Source organism: Haliaeetus leucocephalus, unplaced genomic scaffold, assembly GCF_000737465.1.
Source record: "Haliaeetus leucocephalus isolate CR32 unplaced genomic scaffold, Haliaeetus_leucocephalus-4.0 Scaffold751, whole genome shotgun sequence".
In the NCBI taxonomy this organism is placed as follows: domain Eukaryota; kingdom Metazoa; phylum Chordata; class Aves; order Accipitriformes; family Accipitridae; genus Haliaeetus; species Haliaeetus leucocephalus.
Genome location: NW_010973187.1, coordinates 16,218,639 through 16,241,398, shown reverse-complemented (window position 1 = coordinate 16,241,398; position 22,760 = coordinate 16,218,639). Strand labels below are relative to the sequence as shown.

Below are 22,760 nucleotides of genomic sequence, written 5' to 3'. Positions count from 1 at the left end.
AACTACTGATACTCCTATTGATGTTTTCATACTAGGACTCCTACCTTCCCAACCACTTATAAGCAGTAAGTAACCTGCATGCACAGCATGGCAGCACTGGAGACTTGGAAAACAGCCATGTCAAGCATAACATTTTCAGTCATCTTAGAAATCACTGTTCTTTTAAAAAAGATTTATCATCTAAAGCCAAAGAAATCTTCCTTTCCTCTCCCCCTTTCTCTGCCCTCAGATACCAAAACCTGGAGAAACCCTTACAGCTGAAACTACTTCCATGAAAAATATACTTGGGGTCTTTGCTGATCCACAAGCAACAATATTAAGCTAACAGCACTTTGCTGGCAATATCATTCTTCTGTTGAAGATTCCTTTGGTGGTAAAATAGATCAGAGGTTCATGAGAACAAAATGTCTTCCAAGAGCTCCAGCTAGGGACCACTGTGTGATGACACACAAAGTCTTGTGCTGAAGACGCTTCAAACAGCAAGAACATTGAGACTACCCTCATTTTCAAAAGTTTCATCATAAGGATACAGCCTACAGTTCTGACAATCCTCAAGACTTTTGAACAACTCAGTGGCTAAAAGCCTCAATTTCCTTTTAGGGGACCAAAATCTCCTATTCTTTTGCAAGAAATTTCCAATTTGTCTTCCTAGCTTAAAGTCTGCCAAACATAAGAAGGTATCCTCCTCCAAAGCTATTTAATCATCCAGTGGCATTTTGTACTCTTGAAGGGAGGATTCAGAAAAGACCCTGGAACTGCTCGAGTTGTAAGGACATGTCTTGTTAAGTCTCCTCCCAATTACGGAAAGAAAGGGTTTAAGTCATTCTACTGCTCCTGATGACTTCTATCTCCAATATTTGGCACAGAAGGCCACCTGGTCACACTAATTCACCCTTGCAGTGCCTCAAGAAGTATGTGGCACAGCTGATGTGGAAGACGAACCAGATTATATGAGCTGTAGCTTTGTGCTGACCTTTGATGACACCGTTAATAACTAGCTGCCACCTGGACTTCGTATCATTGATTGTAACCCTTTGGGTTCATTTGTCCAGTCAACTTTCCACTCATCATGCACACATTCAATCCACATCTCCACAGCCTGGCCATAAGGACACTTGGGAGACTGTGTCAAAAGCCTCGATAAAATTAACCTGATAAAATCAAACTTTCACTGCTTTTCCCTCAACCACCAAACCAGTTATCACATCAGGCACAACTCACCCTTCATAAATCCATGCTGGTTCTTGCCAGTCACCTATTGGTCCTGCATGTTCTTGGAAATAGCTTCCAGCAGGATTTGCCTAATAACCTTCCCGGGAAGTTAGACTGACAGCCTGTAGTTACTTGGATTCTCCTTCTTGCTCTTCTTGAGGAGGGCTGTGATGTTTGTCTTTTTCCAGACATCACAAAACTTCCCTGATCGTCATCAACTTTCAAACATGACAGCGAGTGGCCTTGCAATGACATTGGCCAGTTCTCTCAAGCAGAGCTGGCTGCATCCCATCTGGTTCCATGCACTTGGGCACATCCCGTTTGCTTATAGCGTCTCTAGCTTCTTTTCCATTTACTGTGGGTAACACTTCACTCCCTCAAACAGTAACAGGGACCTGGGAGGCCTGAGAGTAACCCTTGCTAGCAAAGGCTTAAGCAAAGAAGACTTCGAACATCTCAGCATCACCTATCACAAGTGAAAGGCAGTCTTCTAAAGCATCCACAGTGAAGACTTTCTTTGAAATGCAGCTTCATAAATAAGCAATGGTGTCCGTGATAGGGGGATATATTCCTAGAGTTCAGCTACTGGATTTGGGCAGCTCTCGAAATTTCGTTTGATGAAGGAGTCCAGGAATACTCATCTTTCTTATTTTGATTAACTGGGCTTTGTACAAGACCCAGGAGATAACTCTCTGCACACACTGGTACTGTTTATGTCCAAAGTCCTGCAAAAATGGGTAAGTCCAAACAGCCCCACTTACAGCCCTTAGAAATGAAAACCCTTAAAAAGCAAAAAGTCCCTCAAGCATTTCATGTAAAATTGGGAAGCCAAACCTAGATGTAGGCACTGAACTTAAAGCATCAAAACTATAAGGGCTGAATGCCTACCGCTTCGGCTGGCGCTTATGGGAATTCAGAAGATCAGGCCTGACATTTCTAACTCATCATCACCAGTAAATCAGGTTTGACTATTTTCACAAAGAGCCAGCAGCGCTGATGGGAAGCGACTGCCATCACGCATTGCAGACACATCTCTTCGGACAATCTAAATTGTTTATCTTCTTAGCAAGGCTAGTGTAATTGATTCTGTGCTGGTCACTCATGCCAGCAGAATCAACTAAATGCAGGTTGCCCTAGGACTGAGGTAATGCATTCCTGGTAGGGCATGATTTGGCATTTGGGCCAGTGGGAAAAACAGCCTCCTCTTCACCGTCTTCCTCCCTCCCCTTTGCTCTACCCTACTACAGCCGTCGCCGCAAACAAACAACAACATTGTCAAGATCCAAGGAGTTGTCAGTTTACATCAGAAGGCAGGCGGTGACACGACATGTCACATTACAGCACAGACGCTCCAGCTGGCTGTAGAGCTGTCATCATTAGCAGCAAGACACCATTGGGAGCCGGTGTAGCTGGAAGTCGGTGTAGACAGGCGTTTGCTCGTTACGAGTCTGTTTAAGATTCTGGAGCACAACTGACTGTCATACCTGATGTAACGTGTCATGTGCTGTTTGCACATCCCAGGGTACCTGATTTCACGAGCGTGTTTTCTTTTCTCCTTTTGCACAACCGAATGCAATTAAAACCTGGTATGCTTCTTGATGAAGCAACTCAAGCAAATTCAGCAAGGAAAAAAAGAAAGAAGTCCTAGGGTAGCCAGACAGTCTTAGGGCATGTCAACCCTCTGTCACCCACTCTTAAAAGTACTCCAACTACCCACAGGCAAGCTGGTATGACCACCAAGCACCGCTCTGCAAACAGAGCTCCAGCCCCAGAAGCCAGGTAGCCACAGCAACAAGGTGTTGTCCAGCCCCACGAGCTCTGCCACACTGAATGAGAATACACCGCTGTGCTCAGAAGTCACTCCAAAACTTGCCGTCCCAGCCTCAAGCCTGTAATGATCCATTCTGTGGCTGGATAAAGTTGAGAGATGCTGTTTGACTCACTGAAGAGCTGAGGTTGCTGCCTCCTGGGTTAGTTATCATACAGGAACACGTACACAGCCTGTGTGACTGGCTGGCCAACATAAAATACAAAACCTCCTTGCTGGAAAGCACTGGTATACTTTGATCTGGCAGGCTATGTAGATATAAGGTAGATCCCAGCAGGCTGGCTGCCCTGCTAAATAGATGGGAGGAGGTAATAGAGACAGGAATGAATGGGTAGAAGCGTCATGGGGGAAAGTAACGGAGACGGAGGCGCTCGTTACAGTATGATTAGCACGTCAGGTAACAGTGAGGGGGGATAAGTGGTTGATGTGATACGGATGAGTGACAACCTCGAGCAGCCCGTGTACTCAGCGAGTTGGTCGTCTTGGTGTAAGCACACCCGGAGGCAGCAGGCTGCCTGGGGTCACAGTCAATTGGGCTGTAGACATAGCTGACTATCAAGGACAAGACATCCCCGCACCTGATGGTCAGTTAAACATTTTCCAGGCTGCCTCCCATCAGAAATAAGGATTGTGGCAGCCTTAAGAACTAGGTCCTGCTGCTTTTGCACAAGGTGGATCCCCACACTCAAATGAGAAATCCCAATACAGTCCTATTTTGGATACTGCTATTAGGAAAACTGCCTGCAAGCTCAATTCTTTGCAGGATAGGATATTAAGATGGGGCCTTACAACCTGATTTCACAACTGCTAAGTACCTATAAGAGTGCATTATCTGATGTACAAGGTGTGGGAGCCTGGAATCAATGAAAACCAGGTCATGGACAATGAGTTGATTTTAATGAAAATCTGTGTGCACAAGGATTACTTTTAGATTTCCATCCATAAAATTTCAACTGAAAAACACAAAAACATGACTTTCCGCACGGGTGAAAGAAGTAAATTAAAAATAGGATTTTCTAGTAGCTTTTCATTTCTATTTGCAATCCTCCTTTAGAAAAACAGTTTCTGAGTATGCAGAATAAAAGGTTCTCAATTCTCTACCTCAACAAAAGCACAAATAAATTTTCTGCAATATCTGCATGGCCAAAGATCAAATACAATTGCAATCAATAGTGCCACATTTGACAGCCAATCATTTCAAATAACCAAGAGAAAATTGCTTTTATTTGAAAAAGAGTAACAGTTCAGTACAAAGGGTGAGATTCACTGTATTTAACTTCAGTACTCAAAAAGTCAAGGTGACCAAGTTAGTCAATGGAGAGAGCTGTCTTCAAAGAACTATTTGTTGACATCCATCTTGAAGTGGGAAGAATTGCCCTTTGGAGGGACTCTGGAGGGAGCTTAGGTGAGACTCCCCCCTTTCAGAGAGACAAAGGTTGTTGCAATACATCCTAAGTGTAGTGCCTAATACATAAAGAAGACATCAATGGGTAAATTTTAAAGTTGGAAGGAGAAAATTAGTATTTTGTAGATATACGGTTTTCTTCAGTGTAGTTGAATATGGAAGCATAGATTCTAGAAAGGCCTCAAATCTTGACCTGAATCTCAGATTTGTTAGTATTTTGTCCTAATCACTATCCTGCTTAAAAATGTGTCCCTGCTATTCTCTTCACACTTTTTTTTGGTGCCATTCGTTCTCACCAGGTTCTTCTGCATTAGAGTGACAGGCTCTATATTAAAAGCAGTAATACTCCTACATTTAGAAAGCCAGGAATTGAGTTAATTCAATAATAGCCAAGCTTATAGGAACAGCTCATCATAAACTCAGGACTTCACTGAATAAACATGGCATTTTTCATAAAAATCTGGACAGCTGCTTGGAGAAAGACAATAGAAATGAACCATTCAGGTGAATATTTCATTTCTTAAGTTGCTATAGAATGAATCAAATAATTCAATGAAGCAAAACGATAATTAGAAAAGTAAAACTGTCACAATAGAAAAAAATCTTTTGTTCTCTTCTTTTTTTTTCCTCCAGTCAGTTCCATTTTTGAAGCCTCCCAAATAAAAGAGCACACACCAAAGACTTACTTTGCTTTAAGTGTTTCTTCTTGGAAATTCCACTGAGGGTCTTCCACTAGCTGCAGTTCTCGTAAAACACTCCCTGGCTTGTAAGCTGCATTGATCACCATGCTGAGAACCTATTGAGAGACAAAACCAACAACACTGACGGGTTTAAAAGTAGCCCTTGACCACACTGAATATGATCCCAGGTGCTGCATAGGCAGGAGCAGCTTACAGGTGTCAATTTAGGGCCAAGGCTGCACAGCGTAAGTGCTAGATGCAATGAGAAGAGGTCCCAGATTGGATCGATGTGCCAAGTGTATTGTAGATGACACATCAGTCTGATATGGTGGCTGCATTAAATGCTGCTAGCTAACCCCCCAAATCTCCTGTTAATCAGTAATTTTCTTTGAGACAGACCCTCTCACCCAAAGCAGGCTCCATTCGCTGCATCCATACTGGCTCATTTTAATAAAAAATGAAAATAATTCTGATGGCTCAGCCAGGTACAAAGTCACGTGTACCATTACACACTGAACGGGAAATTTACATACTTGAGGTCAGCAATATGCTCTAAGTGTCTGAGTGCTGCGTGCCTCGACTGTATTAAAAGAATATTAATGAAGTCTACACAAAAAGAATTTGCAGGTGTGCCTGAAACCCAGTCTGGGTCCACTCTGTACAACAAAACACATGTGCCAATCCATTTAATCCAAACTCTCTGAGAATAAAAATGATTCCTACTATTGACTCCACTAATCCAAGCTTTAATAGTCCACACTTGGCCTAAGGAGATAAATACAAGAAAAACAAATCTCTTCAGCAGCACCAGACCATGTGTTTGAACACTCTGCATTGTATGCACATGAATGACCCCACAGTGAGTCCAGATTGGTTTTGATATAATTTAGCTCTTTACCTAACGCCTGTTCTTAATTCTCTGGGGGCCTGCAAACGATTTCAGTGTGATGAGCGTGAAGTTTCCCCAGCACCCATGAACGTGGTTCATCAGAAATGAAAAAGTGACTAGGTCATATTGCAAAGAGCAATGTGCTTACGTTTGGGGTTTTTTTTGGTTTTTGTTTTGACTTTTTTTTTTAATCCAGGAACCCGAGGATTTGCTAGCATTCTGAAAACTTTGTAGGATTAATCATTTTCAGGCAAGGGCTTCACTTAAAGCTGCACAGTACCACGTAAAACAGCAGTGGTTTGAGTTGCTTGGCTAGGTTATTTACTAGAAGCAAAATTTGATTTATCACTGGGCCCTTGGAAACATTACTCGAACCACTCTTCAAAAAAGCGCAATTAGAGACACCTAAAGCAATGCCTAATAATAGCACCAATGTCTTCGGCAGCTCCGATCATCCGTACATCTCAGAGCACTCTATGAGGAGGGGCAGAAGCACACTCCCTATCTCACACAAGGGGAAACTACAACACAGATTTACCCACAGCTCTCCAGCTGGTTCCCATCTCACCACCCAACCCTGCTATACTAGTTACTAAGCCATACTGATTCCCAAGGGAGCAAAAGCTTGAGTGAGCCCATCCAGTTGCTCATCCACATCGTTTCTTGCCTGCCTCTCACCGTACAAACTGATGGGGCACTGGCCTCTGATGCAGAGACACTGAGACCCTACGGAGGGAAGCCAAAGGTGGGTTTTCAAAAAAACCTCAAGTGCCTGGGTAGCTCCCACGCTCATTCACAACTCATCAGATGTGTTCCTCGCTTAATCAACAAATCCAGGGAGTCATTAACGCCTACGCAGGTGGGAAAGCTCTCCTTAAGCACACTTCTGCACCCACCCTGCTTGCTGGTGGGAAAGCCAGGAGCAGAAAGCAAGTGTCTCTTGCTGACCAATTCCCACAAACAGTGCTGTCCTGCTCCTTTATCAGGGCGATGGTGTTCGTATGAGTTGTCAGAACAGTTAGGAAATGAGCATGAAAAGAAAACCCAACCCTGCAAATAACAGTGTGGCCATGTCTGGGCATTATCCCAGACACCTAATCAACTCCAGCCCTGCAAAGACACCCAAAATACCAGGACTCTTCTCAAACCCGGCCTGTCATCAGCAGGACGCTGTAAACTTCTAAACTCAGTTTTAAAAAACAGTGTTTTGTAAGAACAATCATTTCCCTTTAAGGGAAGAAAAAATGTTTTTTAAAACCTCTGGCTTTTCCTCTTCTCATACCATAAGTCACTGGGTTTGGCATTTTACCCTACAGCAGAAGTCCATCACCATGTTAACAGTGTTACCTTCTAACAACATTATTGCTTCGTATTACACACTACTAAACACTAGGGAGAAACAAGAACACTGGTTCTTGTGGAAAAATTAACTGTGATTAAAGCAAAAACAGTGAAGAAACCTAGACCAGTTTCCAACTTTCTAGTTTCCAACTTTCTCTGGAGATGGAAAGTTACTCCACCCATATCAGACTGGTCAAATTTTGATCTGATTCACTAAATTCCCTTTGGCTAGAGTGTGACCAGTCAGAGATTTTGGTAGTTTATTTTCAGCCCTCTCCACCAGGAATGGGTTGGGTGTAGCCAGCAGTGCCACGGAGCAGAGGGGTGGATTAGACACCACCAGCCTTTGCTGCTATGCATCTATGAGGTTTTACTTTGATACTGCTGAACTTTGGATTTTCAGAGTCAAGTAGGTTGGAGTCACGTCAGTGAGCACCACCACAAGCCTCTACCCAACCTTATAAGCACCTGACATCTTAGCTATGAAGTTTTCCACGTCGTAGATGTTCAAGTGCACAAGGGCCCTTTTCTGAGCACGTCCAGATGTGTCTGATGCCACTGGGCAGTTCAGCACCTTTTTTCCCACCATAGCTTTTTTGATATTCACACATTTCTCATCTCTCCACCTCTTTTCGTTAATGGTCCCAACCCTGGATGAAGCTTTCTCAGGAGGTATCACTGATGAGGTGGAGTTCAAAATACCATCACACCTCTTCTTCTGTTCAAGAGCCCAGTGGTCAGCATCCTTATGAGGAGAAACTCAATTTCCCTCCTCTATCTGAGATATGAGCCCACATCTCCTACCTAACAGGAGAGACCCTAACTCCCAGGCTAGCCTCAGGCAGGACAGGAAACAGTTATTTTATTTTACTTGGAATAATGACGTGTCTGTGGGACAGAGAGAGAAGGGACAAAAGAGTCAGTTTGGATTCTTTCATTAGATGATCAAGGATCTAAAAGTGAGCTTTTGTCATAGTCAAGGTTGTAGCACTTAAGTGTTGACATGCTTATCACAGTCCATGACATTTCAAAAATACAGATGTCCTCAGCCTAAGTTGGAGGAACTACTACAGCTGGAAGTCCACAGAGCAGTCTTGAGGAGGATGTTAGTGAACCCTCTTGCAGAAATGCAGTTTATATCCTTCCAGACTACAGAGGTTTCTGCCATTCCAACAGCACATCTGATGACTAATGATAGCGCTATCAGCCCGGCTCAATCATACACCTAAGGCTCAGTACAAACTACTTAATTTTCTGAGCATCATGATTTAATTATGCAAATTTCTTGTAAGAAGTCATGCTGTGCTCCAAAAAAGTCAAGTTGCAGAGTGCGACAGCCTTCCTTCACAAACGCTGGCTGATTTCTCCTGTTTGCATCAGTTGGACAGTCACATTACCTTTAAGTCCATTTTCTTTTTAAATAGAGAAAGAGCAAAGTGTCTTAAAAATAGTAAGAGCAGTAAGCAATAAGACTAATTAATCTTTACAGCATATTTTCCTAAAATATGGTGGGTTATAGATCATCTGAAGTCTTAAAAAAGACACCTCATTTTGTTTTACAGTGTTGCCGTGGTAAGTTGCTGGTACAGATGGAAGAACTGTTCAGAAGGATTTTTCAGATATTCTGACCCAAGAACTAAATCTAAAGCTGATAATGTGTTTATTTTAATTTAACTTAAAGTTAGCATTGATTACATATCTCAGCCGCTATACAGCCACTAATTTTCAGCCCAGATGCAGTTGTTGGATGGCAATAGTTGATGTCTCCACTGTACTTGGCTCCAAGTTTCAATTTCTTTTCCAACAAGCATCTCAGGAATGAGATAAGATTTGCAGCTGATGTTAAACAACAGGCATTACCACCTCACTTGCGTCTTGCTGTGAAAGAAACCACAAAAGCAGGAACTTGTGCTGGCATCCAGAATAATGATCAGCTAGGCTTTAAAAATAAGTTTGGCACTAGATAGCACAAGAGTTACTTGTCACTCACCTAAGGCTTTGCATGGAGTCATGGATACATGCACACAAACACACACAGAATTAAAATCAGTATTTTTGATCATACTACCAAATAAGCTGCAATTGCTCTCAAGATTTTGCTGGGAAATCTTGCTCAAGGGCTGCCATTCTGGAAGGCGCCTTTGCAGTTTCCTCCCTGCAGAGCTCACCACCTCTGAATCCAACGCTAGGACAAAGCAATTGGGCAGAAACTGGGGGGATGCAGTAACAACGCAGAACTCGGCAGAAACGCCTGTTCTGTTGGAAAAGAGGTGCTGCACAAAAGCAGACCTATCTGTGCTGCTTCTCTCCTGACATCCCAGGTGAGAACAGCCCATACTATTCAAATGGAAGGAGATGCTTCTACTCCACTGCATCAGTGATGGAGGGAAGGAAGGACAAGACCTTGGGGGAAAAGAGGGCTGAGGAGCATCATTCACTACAGTCGTGCTGCATTTTTTTGGTTGAGTGTGGAGGAAGGCAGAGGATGGGGAGCCACTTCTTAGCACCCAGCCAGGAGCAAGGTCTCCCACCACCTAGTGCTAGTGGGGAGAGGACGTCTGCTCTCTTCTTGCTTTAGGTAATCCAGGCTGGGGAATGGGACAAGAGTTGGTTGCTCAGCTGGTTTTAGTCTGTGGTTCCCATCAGTGCCAAACACAGCAGCATCTCCGTCATGGAGACTGCTGCCCACTGTGAACTGGCTGGCGACCGGCACAGATTTTTAACTAGAGCGTCTCTAAAGGCAGTGAGTTATGGCTGGAGACCAGGGTGATTTAAAAAGCTCTCGCCAGACTGCTACGGACTCCGCTCTTCCTTTGTAGCTGTTGTTTTGAGTTGTCTTTCCCACCCTCCCCTGTGTGTTGCCAAAGTAAAGCCCATGTATAATTTATCTATTCCAGACAAGTTATGCTGATGCATAATTTACAATGGCCTGAAATTTTCCTATATAGTGAGAGAGAGATAATTATAATGCATTTGCATTCTTGAGGCCACATCATCAGTGGGTGTAAAGTGAGACGAAGGCATTGAGCTCAGCACCGAGACTGGGTTCGGAGGGATGGGGACCCTTGCGATCTCTTCAGCTGTGCAAAGCCTAGTGGCTGTGGTCTTGGGCTGGAGGAGATACTTCCTGCAATGTTCTCACCACTCAGCTCTGCAGTCCTTCTGGGTGCTCTGGCAGCTGCTACAGATCTTCGTCTCGATGCAGGGATGTCTTCTTTGCCACTTCTCGCCTCCTCCATGTGCTGGGTACCCCTGTCCTCGCCCCTGCCCATGGTTCTCTGAGCTGCTGACCCCTCTCTTGTCTCAGCAGCAGCTGATATGAACCAGGTATTATCTCCCCTACAGCAACACCCTGAATGCCTTCTCTTCACCCTTTCCAGAATTTGGACCTGGTCCCCGTGGCCAGAATGAGTTTGAATTTATCTGCAAAATAACACTGACCAATGCTGGGCCATTGCCATTGTCTTGCTCCTTGGGAAGTCATACATGTTTCCAAAAGCAAGATGCCCATATCTCACTGACACGGCTATTTGCTCCTTCAGCTAGCAATTCTGTAAGGGGGCAGAGCAAGAGAAAACAGGCTTTCTGTAGGAAACTCAGGTTGGTTTACACAATTGGTAATCGGTCCCATTCTTGAGGAATTTGGAGAAGCTGGTGTTAGTCTATGCAGCAAAGCCCTAAGATACAAGGGAAGGACGTGGCACAAACTTTGTACTGCTTATGTTTTCAAAATCCAAATTCCAGGAGGAAAGGAGGAAGAAACATTAACATAAGTACTGACTGTGCATGCCTCGTGTTTCCCCCATGTTTTTTCATTGCCTGTTTTTCAAGTAGCAGCAGATTGCTAACGCTCGCCGTCAGCAAGCCACTATGGACTTGCTTTCAAATTTGGCAGCTGTCAACTTTTGCTCTGCAACCACTTTATCCTGCTTTCTGCTGCAGGCTATTTTTGACTTGCCTCTTTGAGACCCAAGTGTCCCACCTGCAGAGGCAGCTGGATTACTGGGGTTTCTTCATGGCCCAGCTTTCAACCATGCGAGACAACCAGCAGTACTGTTGTGCATAAAGCAGTGCACGTAGGTGATGAGGAAGTGAATGGGGACACAGGAGTCACTCTACAGTACAGTACAGAGGTGTTTTCAAAAGTAGTGGGTGATTTGGGAGGAATCTCACCTTCCAGGTGTTTCTGTTAAGGGCTGGGATTTATCTAATTTCAGGCAAGTCCAACACCCTGAGCTGGGCACTGAGGGTCTTGCAAATCCATCAGATAAATGGACACCTAGAAGCTCCCATACTTTTCCACCAAGGGCAGAGGGAGCTCAGATATGCTCCTGCATCTACATCAAGTGCAGTTCATAGAAGTACAGACCTGAAAGCTGGAAGATCTGGATTTCTGGAAGACCCAAGTCAAACTGAAATGGTGTCCAAGGCACCAATGGCACCCTGCTTATCCAACAGTACCATCTTGTTGTCCTCTGCCACCTGCAGTCACCTTGCCTTTCATCTGTATATGGACTGTAACCTTTGTGGAAAACATTTATGCATTTTTTCAAACACGTTAGCTTTTCTCTTGACATCAACAGCAAGCGCTCATGGATTTGGCCCAAAGCAAGCATTGACTGGGTCAGGACGAAGTGAAGAGGCAGCGGTGCTCTGCCATCCCTGCTGCGTGGGATCAACCCATCCACATTCAGCAAGAGCTGGGCACACCACAGCTTCCACTCAGCCCATCGCACACAGCCCTGCTCGGCTTTCTGTCCTGTTCACTTTGGATCTCGACGGTTTGGGCCCCATCGGACCATGGTCACATATACAACGGTGTCACCCACACCGAATCTGCTGGCCCAACAGCATCGTGGATGCTGAGAAACAGGTTCATGGCAAAAACTTCAGAGGTCCTCTTTGGGGACAGCTCTGGTCAGAACATGAATTCTCTTGCACACAGTTAGACAAAACTTGCTCCCAACCAACAGAACTCTCCATGTTTCAAAAATGGCACCTCTCCCATCAAAACCCACAATGCATATACCTACCCTCTCTTCCCGGCTTGCAGTTTTGACTTATGGAAACCACCATGGAGCTCCAGGACAATTTTAGGTGCATTCTTTTCCAATTCTGGGCCTGGTAACCCATGACCCATACTTTCCTGTGAAATCCCCCCAAAAGATAGCTGAGCCGTACCTCTTTGAGGACCAGCACGCACTTGCCAGGCCCGACAGACTGAGGTAGCTCTGCTATTCTGCCTTTGTTTAAATATGGACCTGAGAAGCAGCGGTGGTTGATGTAGAGCTGAGGGCAGCAGTATCTCCCATTGATGGTGCCTGCAAGGAGAAAGTAGCGTTGATGTGCGTGTAGCACTTTTGTACAATAAATCAAGGGCCCTTCTTCCTCCTAGATGTGGGAAGGAGGGGAGAAGAGTAGAGGAGGCACAAAAAGTCTTCCTTGAGATAAAAGGTAGAGAAGCCTCTGCTACTTGAATCCATCCAACACGGGAAAAGCAAGTGTCTTAATAGCAACCAATTTGGCTGCACACCCTACCGAAAGGAGAATCGGGAAAGGATTTCACTCATAATGTGACCCAAACCTCTTCCATAACTTGCATCACAGATGGACATGAGCGACTCAGTTGCAACTTGCCAGAAAAGGAATGTATTAGCTGCCTCTCACGGATACGGAATCGGCTCAGGGAGAAAATTCAGGCGGAGAGCTCTACAAACCCCTCTTCAGCTACTGTCCAACCCAGTAAGCACTGCAGTGCCATTCCCCTGACCCAACATGGGTCTACTGAGCAGTTTTCTTTGTCTGGGCTAATTACTCTGGGCTCCTTTATAGCCCATGGAGAGAAGTGTGTACTTCTAGATGCGGTCCATGTGCCATCCAAGTGGTTATCCACTTTTTGGTTATCGTACCCAAAAAGAGCCTGTTTCTCCCCATTTGACTGTAATGGGGCCCTGGGATGTTGGCTCAGATGCCAATGTGTGTCCTGCAGTCTGCTGAAATAAAGTGAGTTAAATCCTGCCCCTCCTGCTGAGTCTATGCAATTAACTGAATGAATATTGCGCTCTCAGAGCCTCCTGCCATTGCTATAGGGGAGAAAAATTTGCCTTTAGCAGAAGTAGCAGCCATGCCACACGGTCTTGATGCTAACACAGGGACCCATTAAGTCCGGGTGTAAGCAATTTCACTGATGCCAATTAAAAAGTCGCATCCACCTCCACCAGAGCTTCATTAGCCTGGCCCTAACATTGTTAGCTGAAATGGGCAAGCTGCAGGGGAACTCCGCTAACCCCAGCAAGACACGACGCTCACGTGCAGAGGACCAGACCCTCTGTACACCAGAGGCTCCTCGCACTGGTGGTGTGTCCACACCACCTCACCGTCCCTGAGGATGTGGTCCTGTCTCCCCCCCCAAATGACACAGTCGCTCCCTTTTTGGGGTCATTCCCCTCCACACAGGCAACAGGTCCTTGAAATAAGGATCCTGCTGGTGCCCAGCAGCCTTACCTGTTGTGTCTGGCTGAGGAACCGGGCAGAGGTCATGAGGTATTTTCTCAACAGGCACTGTGGATGGTAACCTGTTAAACAGCAATTCAGTGTATTTTAATAGTGTCGGGTGGGGCAAAGGGGCAGAACCAGCCTTCAGGCTGGACCCAGAGATATACCAGCACCCGCCTGGACCAAGGAATGGTGATACCTCAAATGCAACACCACTTCCACATGGTTTATCATAGCCCGGGGCCAGCATATTGCAGAAGGAGGAGACAGATTCACTCCTCCTCCAAAAACATACTCTGGTCTGTGAGCTTTAGCCCTTCAGGCTGCAAATATTCACACTTAAATCCCTTAAATTCTAATTTCTAGAAACTGCAAGGGCTAGATAGGGAAATGCCCTCCTGGTACATGTTCGCCTTCCATAAGCATCCCTTATTGGCCATAAGACACTGGCTACACAGTCCCAACCAGTAAAAAATTTCTATTACAAAGATTTTCTAATATGCTCACAAATATTTTAGTTTTAAAATAATCCCCTTGTCAGTTCTACTGCAGTATCCGGGCAGTAGCTAGCAAAGTCACTCAGCTGCTCTATTCCCTCCCCTGAAAGACCTGATGCATCCCTGTAAAAGTATCACCTTAAATAACAAAAACTTACTGCTTTTCTGGTTGCACAACTGCAATTCTTCTCTTCCTTCGCACTGCAAAAATGAAGCAAGGAAGAAAAAAATAGTTTTGTACCCTTCTGTCCTATAAAGTATACTTATAATGCATAAAGAGCTGTATAAATGCACTGACTATAAAATGACTTCTAACACAATGAAATGGTACTTAATTACTATCGCCATCTTTTCTTGTTTTTTTTTTAAGTAAGTCACTACATCATTAAAACCTACTTTAAAGATGTAATAATACATTTAATCTTTCCTCTGGAATGCTAATATTGTGTTTTATGGGATCGGTATAAAAAAAAATTAAAAAAAAACACAAATATTTTTCCATACAGAAACACATATGGGTAAGATTACGTTTTACAAGCATGATTACCTCCAGCATAATTTATCCCTAGCTATAAATTGTGATAAGGCTGCATAATGTTGCCATAGCAGTATTCTCCCAAATTAGGCCCCGGCTGCCTGATTTTTAACTTAAGCATATTTAACTCTTCAAAAGGGTTGACACATTTTAAAATTTGCCTTTCAGATGTTAATTACTATAAACAGCGAGGCTAATTTTTCATCTGGTGGCTTGAGATCGGGGTTGGATAGTTTCTGCAAGGAACAGGAGAACACCACCAAGCCACTGAGCGCTCACGAACTGCCTTCAAATGCAAATGGAAAGGAAAGAAATTGGTCTTAATACACACTGGAGGCAGGACAAAACACGATGGGCTTATTTGTGCCAGAAGAGATTTAAATTAAACACTAGGGAAATCTCTGAGCTGGTAAGGGCAGTGAAATAAGGCGACAGATACCCTGGGAAGGAGCAGAAACTCCATCACAAGAGGCCAGCAAACGTTTCATAATTTAGATGGAGCAGATCTTGTTTCGGAGAGGGAGCACCTGGATGGCCTGTTTATGTCCATTCCACCCTATATTTTACGGGCTTTTTCCAATTTGAGGTCCTGTGTCCCTAATTCACTCAACTGCCCAAGTGAATTTGGCTCGGCGCAACGAAACCTGGTTTCACCCTGACAACCCCACCGCAAACCCACAAGCCACACTGTGCAATCCCAAACCACATAACAGCCTTTCCCAGTGCAAACAATCCCATTTTTAGAGGGACTGACCACACAGACAAGTACAAATTGCATAATACCAGTGCTGCAGAGTCTGGTCACTAAATAGATTTATTACTATTTATTACAGTACGCATACAGCCTGGTTACCAGCCTGCTAGTTAGGTTGGTAGCTTCAAAAATTGGATTATAGACATAAGACAAACTCCCTGATAAATCCGTTGATATAATATCTGTGCTGCTTGAGGTTTCCATGTACTTACAAACAGCTTTGTGTGGTGGAGTTAGGTTATAAGCATTCGCTTCACACCAGCCAACAGGGAAAATGTCCATAGACTCTACATCAACTATGTACTCTGGAGAGGGCATCTGTAAACCTATAAACACAAATTTATAATGCAATTTAGACATGGAAATACCAAGCCCAGAGCCATTTGAGCATTCATCATGAACCAAGGGAAGCAAATGATGGAACATGTAAAAGTAAATCTGCTTCCCTGCATCAAAATCAGGCATCATTTCACCTTCAGTTTTGCACAGAGAGCAATGATAAGGCTGTTGCATTTACAGTGCAACGTGATTCCACAGAAAACCCCCATTAAGAGCACACTAAGGCTGCACAATGAAGCAGCCAAAGCCGGTAAGGTTAAACATGCATGACCTTCCCCAACAAGACAGCCTGATTGCCCCCTTGGTTGTTCTGTAGATTTGCACAAGCAAGTTAGCGGAAGGCCAGCTGGGTGCTTGCTCTTACTGGTAAAAAGAGTGCTGTAGCAGGATAATCGCTAATGTCATACGCCTTTATGCCCCAATGCCCCCCTGAAGCTTTTTCACGTAGTTCTGCCCGAGTCACTGTTTTTAAGGGTGGGAGATGGCCTCTCTTCTGTTTAGAGGTGCCGTGAATTCTCCTAGGGCTCCTCGCTACATGACCTGATCACCCAAACAAGGGAGAGGCAGCATAAAAACCCCAAGGGGGACAGATGCACTAAGACCTCTGGCATAACACTGACTCCAAAACCCCACTGAAAATCTCCACTTAAAGCAAGTCTCTTCCAGTTTGGTTATTATGTCCTGTAGAAGACACTCTCCTGTCTTGGTTTATATGGGTCACACTCAAAGCCCATTGCAGCAAATGGAAATATTCCCACTAGCTTTGAGTTCTTTCGAAAACAGTCTGGGTCCTGAGTCAAGACACCATTTAATTATTCCAATTCAAGTCCATCTGTGCTGGCATAGCCTGGCCAGCAACTTCACTCCCCTCTGCCATTTCCACCCTAGGACCTATAGCTCCAGCACCAGCATGAGATGATCTCCTAATAAAAGAGACCAAAGGATCAGCAGCTTCCCCTGCAGCATCCTCGCCTTTGCATCTGTTACAGCATCTTTGCCTCCTGCTTAATGCAGCCGTGTTTGACTGTGCACAGCTAGATGACTACGGCAAACTTCCCACTAATGAATGTTCATCAAGGGCTTGCAGTGTAATTGAAACAGTAATTGAACTTTGCGATGGGAATGGCATTGAGGCTGAGATGCAGCATTTGGATCAATCTCGTCTCTAGTAATAAACTTGCTGCACTTTTAGAGTGTGTGGTTGTATGAAAACCCAAAGGAAGCAGAAAAATAAGTGCCGGTGCTCACGCTGCTGGAGACAATAATTTAAAAAATGAAATCATGACGTCTACATAGGTTCATGGACGTCGTCATGGTATTCCCCTGAGCCCTGCACCATGTTCACGGATCGCACATTGAACATACAGTCTCTATTTCACCGGGATATGGGGAAGGCAAGACGACGGGATGAAGACACACGATAGAGGACACAACCTGCTCATATGAGGAGCTGAGCCTCAATGCGAGATCTCAGCAGCTGGCATTCCCTGCAAAACCATTTCCCTCCACAAGGAAATACCAAGAGGTCACTGATCAGTTTGAACCTGATGAAAGCTGCACTCTCCAGTGGGCAAAACATTTTCGCCTAATGCCACAAATCCAGCCAAGGAACCGATGTGGGAACTGCTGAAGTCAGTGGCAAGACAGGCATGAAGTGAGCAAGCCATGGATCAAGCCTGAAACAGAGCATGAGATCAACACGGTCCCCACTGAAATTTCACCAGATCTGGGAAAATCCACTATTTTCACTACTGTAACTGTTCCACAGTGTTATTCTGACCAAATTCCCTGACGAGCGAGGAAGCACCGCAATGTCTATTCTCCTGCAACACCACTACTCCTCTTGTAAGACATATTCACCGCCACTCTGTCCTCCCGGGCACTGCTTCTTCCCTCCGGTAACTGATAACTCTGCCTTCCATTTCTGACATCCTACCGCTTTGTTTGGCCTCGCTCGTATACGTGGGAAACAGCTTGTCTGAGACTCATTAGTTTCATTTGCTGCATTTTACGCTGCCATCTTCTCAGAGTAAGAAATGTCCGTGAGATTTGAGAGGTTAAATGGAAAAGAAGACAACAAGGAGATTGGAAACAGGATGAGGAAAACCTCTGTCTCATGCTACGAATCTTGCAGGATGGGCAGAATAGAGCAGCAATGCTAGAAAACTCTCAAAGGGAAAATTATGGAAAATCTCCCTGGTGAAGAGATTAACAAAAGGGTTTTCCTCAAATTCCTAGGTTGCGCAGAGAGTGTACATTATTACTTGTATAAATTCACAGCGGAAAGCTTCAGCTTTAAAATCTAAAATGAACCAGTAAAAATTAACAATGCAGATGATGAGTAATAAAGTAGCAGAAAGTGATGGGATGTGCACAGCATCGGATCAGCCCTATGCTTCTTTTCCACCACGGGGGAACTATACTGCTGCTCATTAAATGCTCACCCTGAAGTTTACAGAGTTTTGCTACTGTACAAAGCGTGATTTATTAAGCAATGTTCCCTCATGTCTAACTCAACGCTGCTTAACTACTGCGTCCTGTTTTATGGCTGCAGTTTGGGCTGTCAAACAGCGAAACTGGGAGGGCAACAATGAAAGCTTCAGACACCCCCATGATAAATTGTGGGACCCGAGGTCTTCAGCGATGGGCTCCCATGGTACTTGGGAAGTCTTGCTGCTACCAGAATATAAATAATCAGTTAGAAACAGTAGTGTATTAATGGAGTCAAAAAAAACATGCCACAGTTCAAGCCACATTTATTTTACAACTCTGCAAGCAGGGTTTTGGGGTTTTGTGTTCTTTTTAATGCCTAGTTTTAGCCTAACACTGTGCATACTGTAGTCATGTATTTCAACAGCAGCAAGGATTTCTTTTTATTTTTGCAGTCTTGCATCTCTTCCTTTTACTACAGATCATTCTATTCCTGGTATTGAGATATAAAACAAGTGTAAAGTATCTGTATATCAGAACTCAAAAGACAAGGAGATGCACACAGGTTTTTTTATGATAAGTTGTAAAAAAAAAACCCTTTAAGAAATTAAAAGAGTAAAAGGCAGGGAGAAAGAGATGAGGGAGGGGAGCAAGGTGGGAGTCTGTGGCCTTCTCCCTGCCTTTATCCAGAGTCTTGGAGGACTAGTTGATTTAAAGACCCCCAAAACAGCACTTCCTATTCACTATAATGGGCCAGAGTTTAGTGAACACTGAGTCCCTTTGAAAGTATTACAGCTTAGGGGGGGAAAAAAAAAAAAAAGGATTCCCAAACCCCATAAAATCTGCATATAAAAGAGAAGGCACCTGGCCATTTAAGGAGAGTTGCCAAAATGGGCCAGATTCCTTGACCAGATGGGTGTAAATTCAACAACAGCCCTAGTGAGAACTGAATTTCAAACAAGCATTGATTCCAGCTCTTTAACAAAAATTTTTACCACGTGTCCACACCAGCCTGCAGATGAGCTTTAGCCACCTCGAGTCAGAAGGCAACCAGTCGTCTCAGATGAAAAAACCAAAACCCGCCATTGCACGCAGCTCTACCAAAAGCAAAGATGCAAAGTTGTATCTGCTCTGTACACTGGAGGTAATCACAGAGGACACAAACTGCCTGGGGTGTCAGGGATGGAGAAGGATGATGACCCAGCTCTCCATCTCCCCCCTCTGCTGCACTGGGGCGCACACCTGCAGCTCTGCTCTCCCCAGACCTCAGCCGACCCAAACCACGGGGCTTAGCAGCAAAGACACGAGAAGCACGAATGGTTTGGCCTGCCAAGCTTTAGGTCAAGAGGAATCTCTCTTTAGATAGCAACTGAGTTACAAATCTCTGAGAATGGGATTTATCATGGAGGCGTCGAGAAAGCCTTGTCTACTGTAGAACGCTACTTCTGTAAAGCTAAACACCACAGAAAATCTTCCTTTCTTATATTATAGAACAAGCTGCTAGCACAGATGAGGTACTTTGGGTTACCTGACAACGTTTTTACTAACTTTAAGGGATTTGATTAGAGACCTTTCCTTTTGCACAAATTGCACTGCACATTGTCAGATGCTGAAATACTTCTTGGGTTGTTATAATCAGCGTAGCATGATGCTGGAGGTGATGTGCCAGGTGATGATGAAGCAATACAGCTACTATCAATCTGGCTTCCACTGTCTTTCAGCCCCAAAACACTGAGAGCTGAGCATCTTGCAGAGGAGGGAAGGTGACTTTTTGTGCAGATCAGGCTTGAGACTTCATCTCACATGGGATCTCTGCAAGAACCTCTTCCTGCGAGCCCTGTTCCTCTGTCCTTTCTGGAAATCATGTACTTGACTATGGTTTGTTCTCCCATTAACACCTTCCTACCTGTTTCACCCTGCAAGGGCCAAAATAAACTTGCATTAATGTCTGAGAACGAGGCTTCACACTGCTTTTGCAGAAACAATCTTGACAGCAGCACAGATTTAATGCACTTCAGGGGAATTACTCACGAGCCACCACACTGACCCCACAGGCCATCAGAGAAGACATGGACGACTCCTTTCCTCCTTCCCACCTCCTGCTACAGAGCTCCCACGGAGCAAGTAGGTGTCGCTGACTTTAGCAAAGGAAAGTCTTGCTCTGTTTCCTTCTGATTCTGCTCTCTGCAGGACAACTCTGCAACCTGGAGCGCAGCACGAGCTTTGTTTCTCCCCATCCCTTATTCCCGTTAGGAGACAGGGATACCAACAACACGCAGTACCCCCTGAGCTGCAGAACAGGACCGCGTCTTGCCTTCCTCCCAGCTCACTGAGACAACGTGCCATTGTATTGCCTGGGGTTGTACGTAGCAAGTGTTGAAGAGATGCTGCTCTTTCATCAGCCCAATCTCTCAGGGATGCCATGAAACATCTAGCGGCATCTATCAGAAATGCATAAGGAGAGCTGCACAGTGATCTACCTATCAGCACGTGATTGCAGGCAGAGCGGTGGAGGTACTTTAACATCACGTCTCCCTGACCCATCATGGTAGCTTAGCCGAATGCATTTTATTTTGCAAATGGGGTGTTCCAGCAAGGTGTTGATTTTTGACCGTGTCAGGGCTGGCAGCACAAGTAATGACACATCTGCCCTATGCATTCTTCAAGAGGCAGAAGCACAGATCTTAGAGGTTGGTGATGAGCAGGACTATGGGCCACCAGAAGTGCCTTTGATATTTTCATGGCTCTCCAGAAGAAAGCAAAGCAGCATATTGCATTTGCAGTCGATGCTGCCCCAATTACTATTGATTTCAGAGGGAAACTGAAGCTCTTATATTCATTACAGGTGAAGCCAGTAGCTTCAAACAACAGTGTGTTACCTTGATGGGTAAAAATTAAACTATGTTGTGACAAAGATACATGCTACAACAAATGTATGGTTTATCACAAAAACACTTAAATGAGCATGGCTTTCTGCTCTTGGCGACTTTACAAATAACACTGGTTTTAAAGCAATAAGAAGAATCCCTGTGTTGTTCTAAATTACACTTACCTAAGAAGTCCTTGCCCAGATGAATTGAGAAAGAATGTCCCAAGAGCAAAACCGCACTAAAAATGAGCTCATCTCTACCTGATTTCAAGAAAGGCAGAAATGGAAGTTTTTATACGGTATTATGCTCTGCTAGTTTTTCAGCACTCTCCTAATACTGCTCGTACAGTGGTGGGTGGTGTCCTCCGTGGGATGATGGCTTTCTAAAGTCTGCGTTACAGAGTTACTGCCTACAAGAGCTCTCCTAGATCGGCAAAGGAAATTGTACAGTCACAGAGAGGAGGGATGTGAGCATGCGACGGCCATAGCGAGGAGCGGCATATAATGCAGAAGTTTTATGGGCCTAGGTGAAACAAAAGGAGTGAAAGGAAGAGGAAGGAAGGAAGGAAGGAGGTTGCAGGGGGACAGGAGATCCCGTGAGAGCCTGTTGGAAATCACAGTGGAAGTCTCAGCCGCACAAGTGAGGCAAACATCCATTCCCAGGATGGATGATGGCAGTGAGGAGGTTTCTATCATCAACGGAGATCATGCGGGTAGAGTCCACATGGATGGGAGGGTGGAAGATCTTGTGGCTCCCTTGTGGAGAGAGCAGGGGAAGATAATTCTTAATAACCTTTATTATTATTATAATCTATTATTATTGGTCAATGAGTATAAAAAGGAAAGGCTGGAGAAAGCAATATTGTGCAGAGGATGAAGGACAAAATTAAGAGAACATTTGAGTGAACCACACAAACAGAAGAAGCCTTTACAGCACATACCTTCAAGGTGAAGCCACATTAACCGTCCTTTAACTGAGGTGATAGAAGCGACACATATCTCTGCAGGGTTCCTGGGGTTCACTGCCTCCAGCTTCATGTTCTTAGTAAAGCCACGGCTGAAGGATGTCTGAAAGAGTCAAGGACCAACACTGAAACATGGCACTGCAGCACTCCATGACTTTAATTAGGCTGTCCACTGGGAAGCATAAATTTAGCATGGTTTGCTTTTCACTGGAAGTGCAGGATACACTGAAGAACACAAAGGCATCCAGATTCAACATGAAGCTACCCTAGACACCCATATGAAAAAACAATGACGGCAACAAATCAGGAAGCAATGTATTTCATGGTTTACTCCAATCCCGAACTCTCAGAGACTGGGAGGAGGTTACTCCACACCAGCTCCAAGTATATTTGAATGATCACTAGCGATGCATTTGCTGGCCACTGTTGGTGGCAAAATACTACACAGAGGGTTCCCAGATCTGCTGTGTCTGAGCATCTTTCACCTTGCTAGAAGCAGCCTTGTCAAGCAAATAACCCAT

General features: G+C 44.6%; 1 protein-coding gene across 1 annotated transcript in view; it reads right to left on the bottom strand.

The window, feature by feature from the left end:
• Positions 1-22,760, bottom strand: part of SFMBT2 (Scm-like with four mbt domains 2) — a 100,921-nt gene that overhangs the window by 9,360 nt on the left and 68,801 nt on the right. Inside the window, exons 10-15 of the mRNA XM_010581012.1 lie at positions 22,216-22,342; positions 15,849-15,962; positions 14,506-14,548; positions 13,860-13,930; positions 12,537-12,676; positions 5,132-5,241 (exon numbers count right to left, since the gene is read on the bottom strand). Coding sequence (XP_010579314.1) covers positions 5,132-5,241; positions 12,537-12,676; positions 13,860-13,930; positions 14,506-14,548; positions 15,849-15,962; positions 22,216-22,342 — 605 coding nt within the window. The remainder of the gene's footprint in view (positions 1-5,131; positions 5,242-12,536; positions 12,677-13,859; positions 13,931-14,505; positions 14,549-15,848; positions 15,963-22,215; positions 22,343-22,760) is intronic.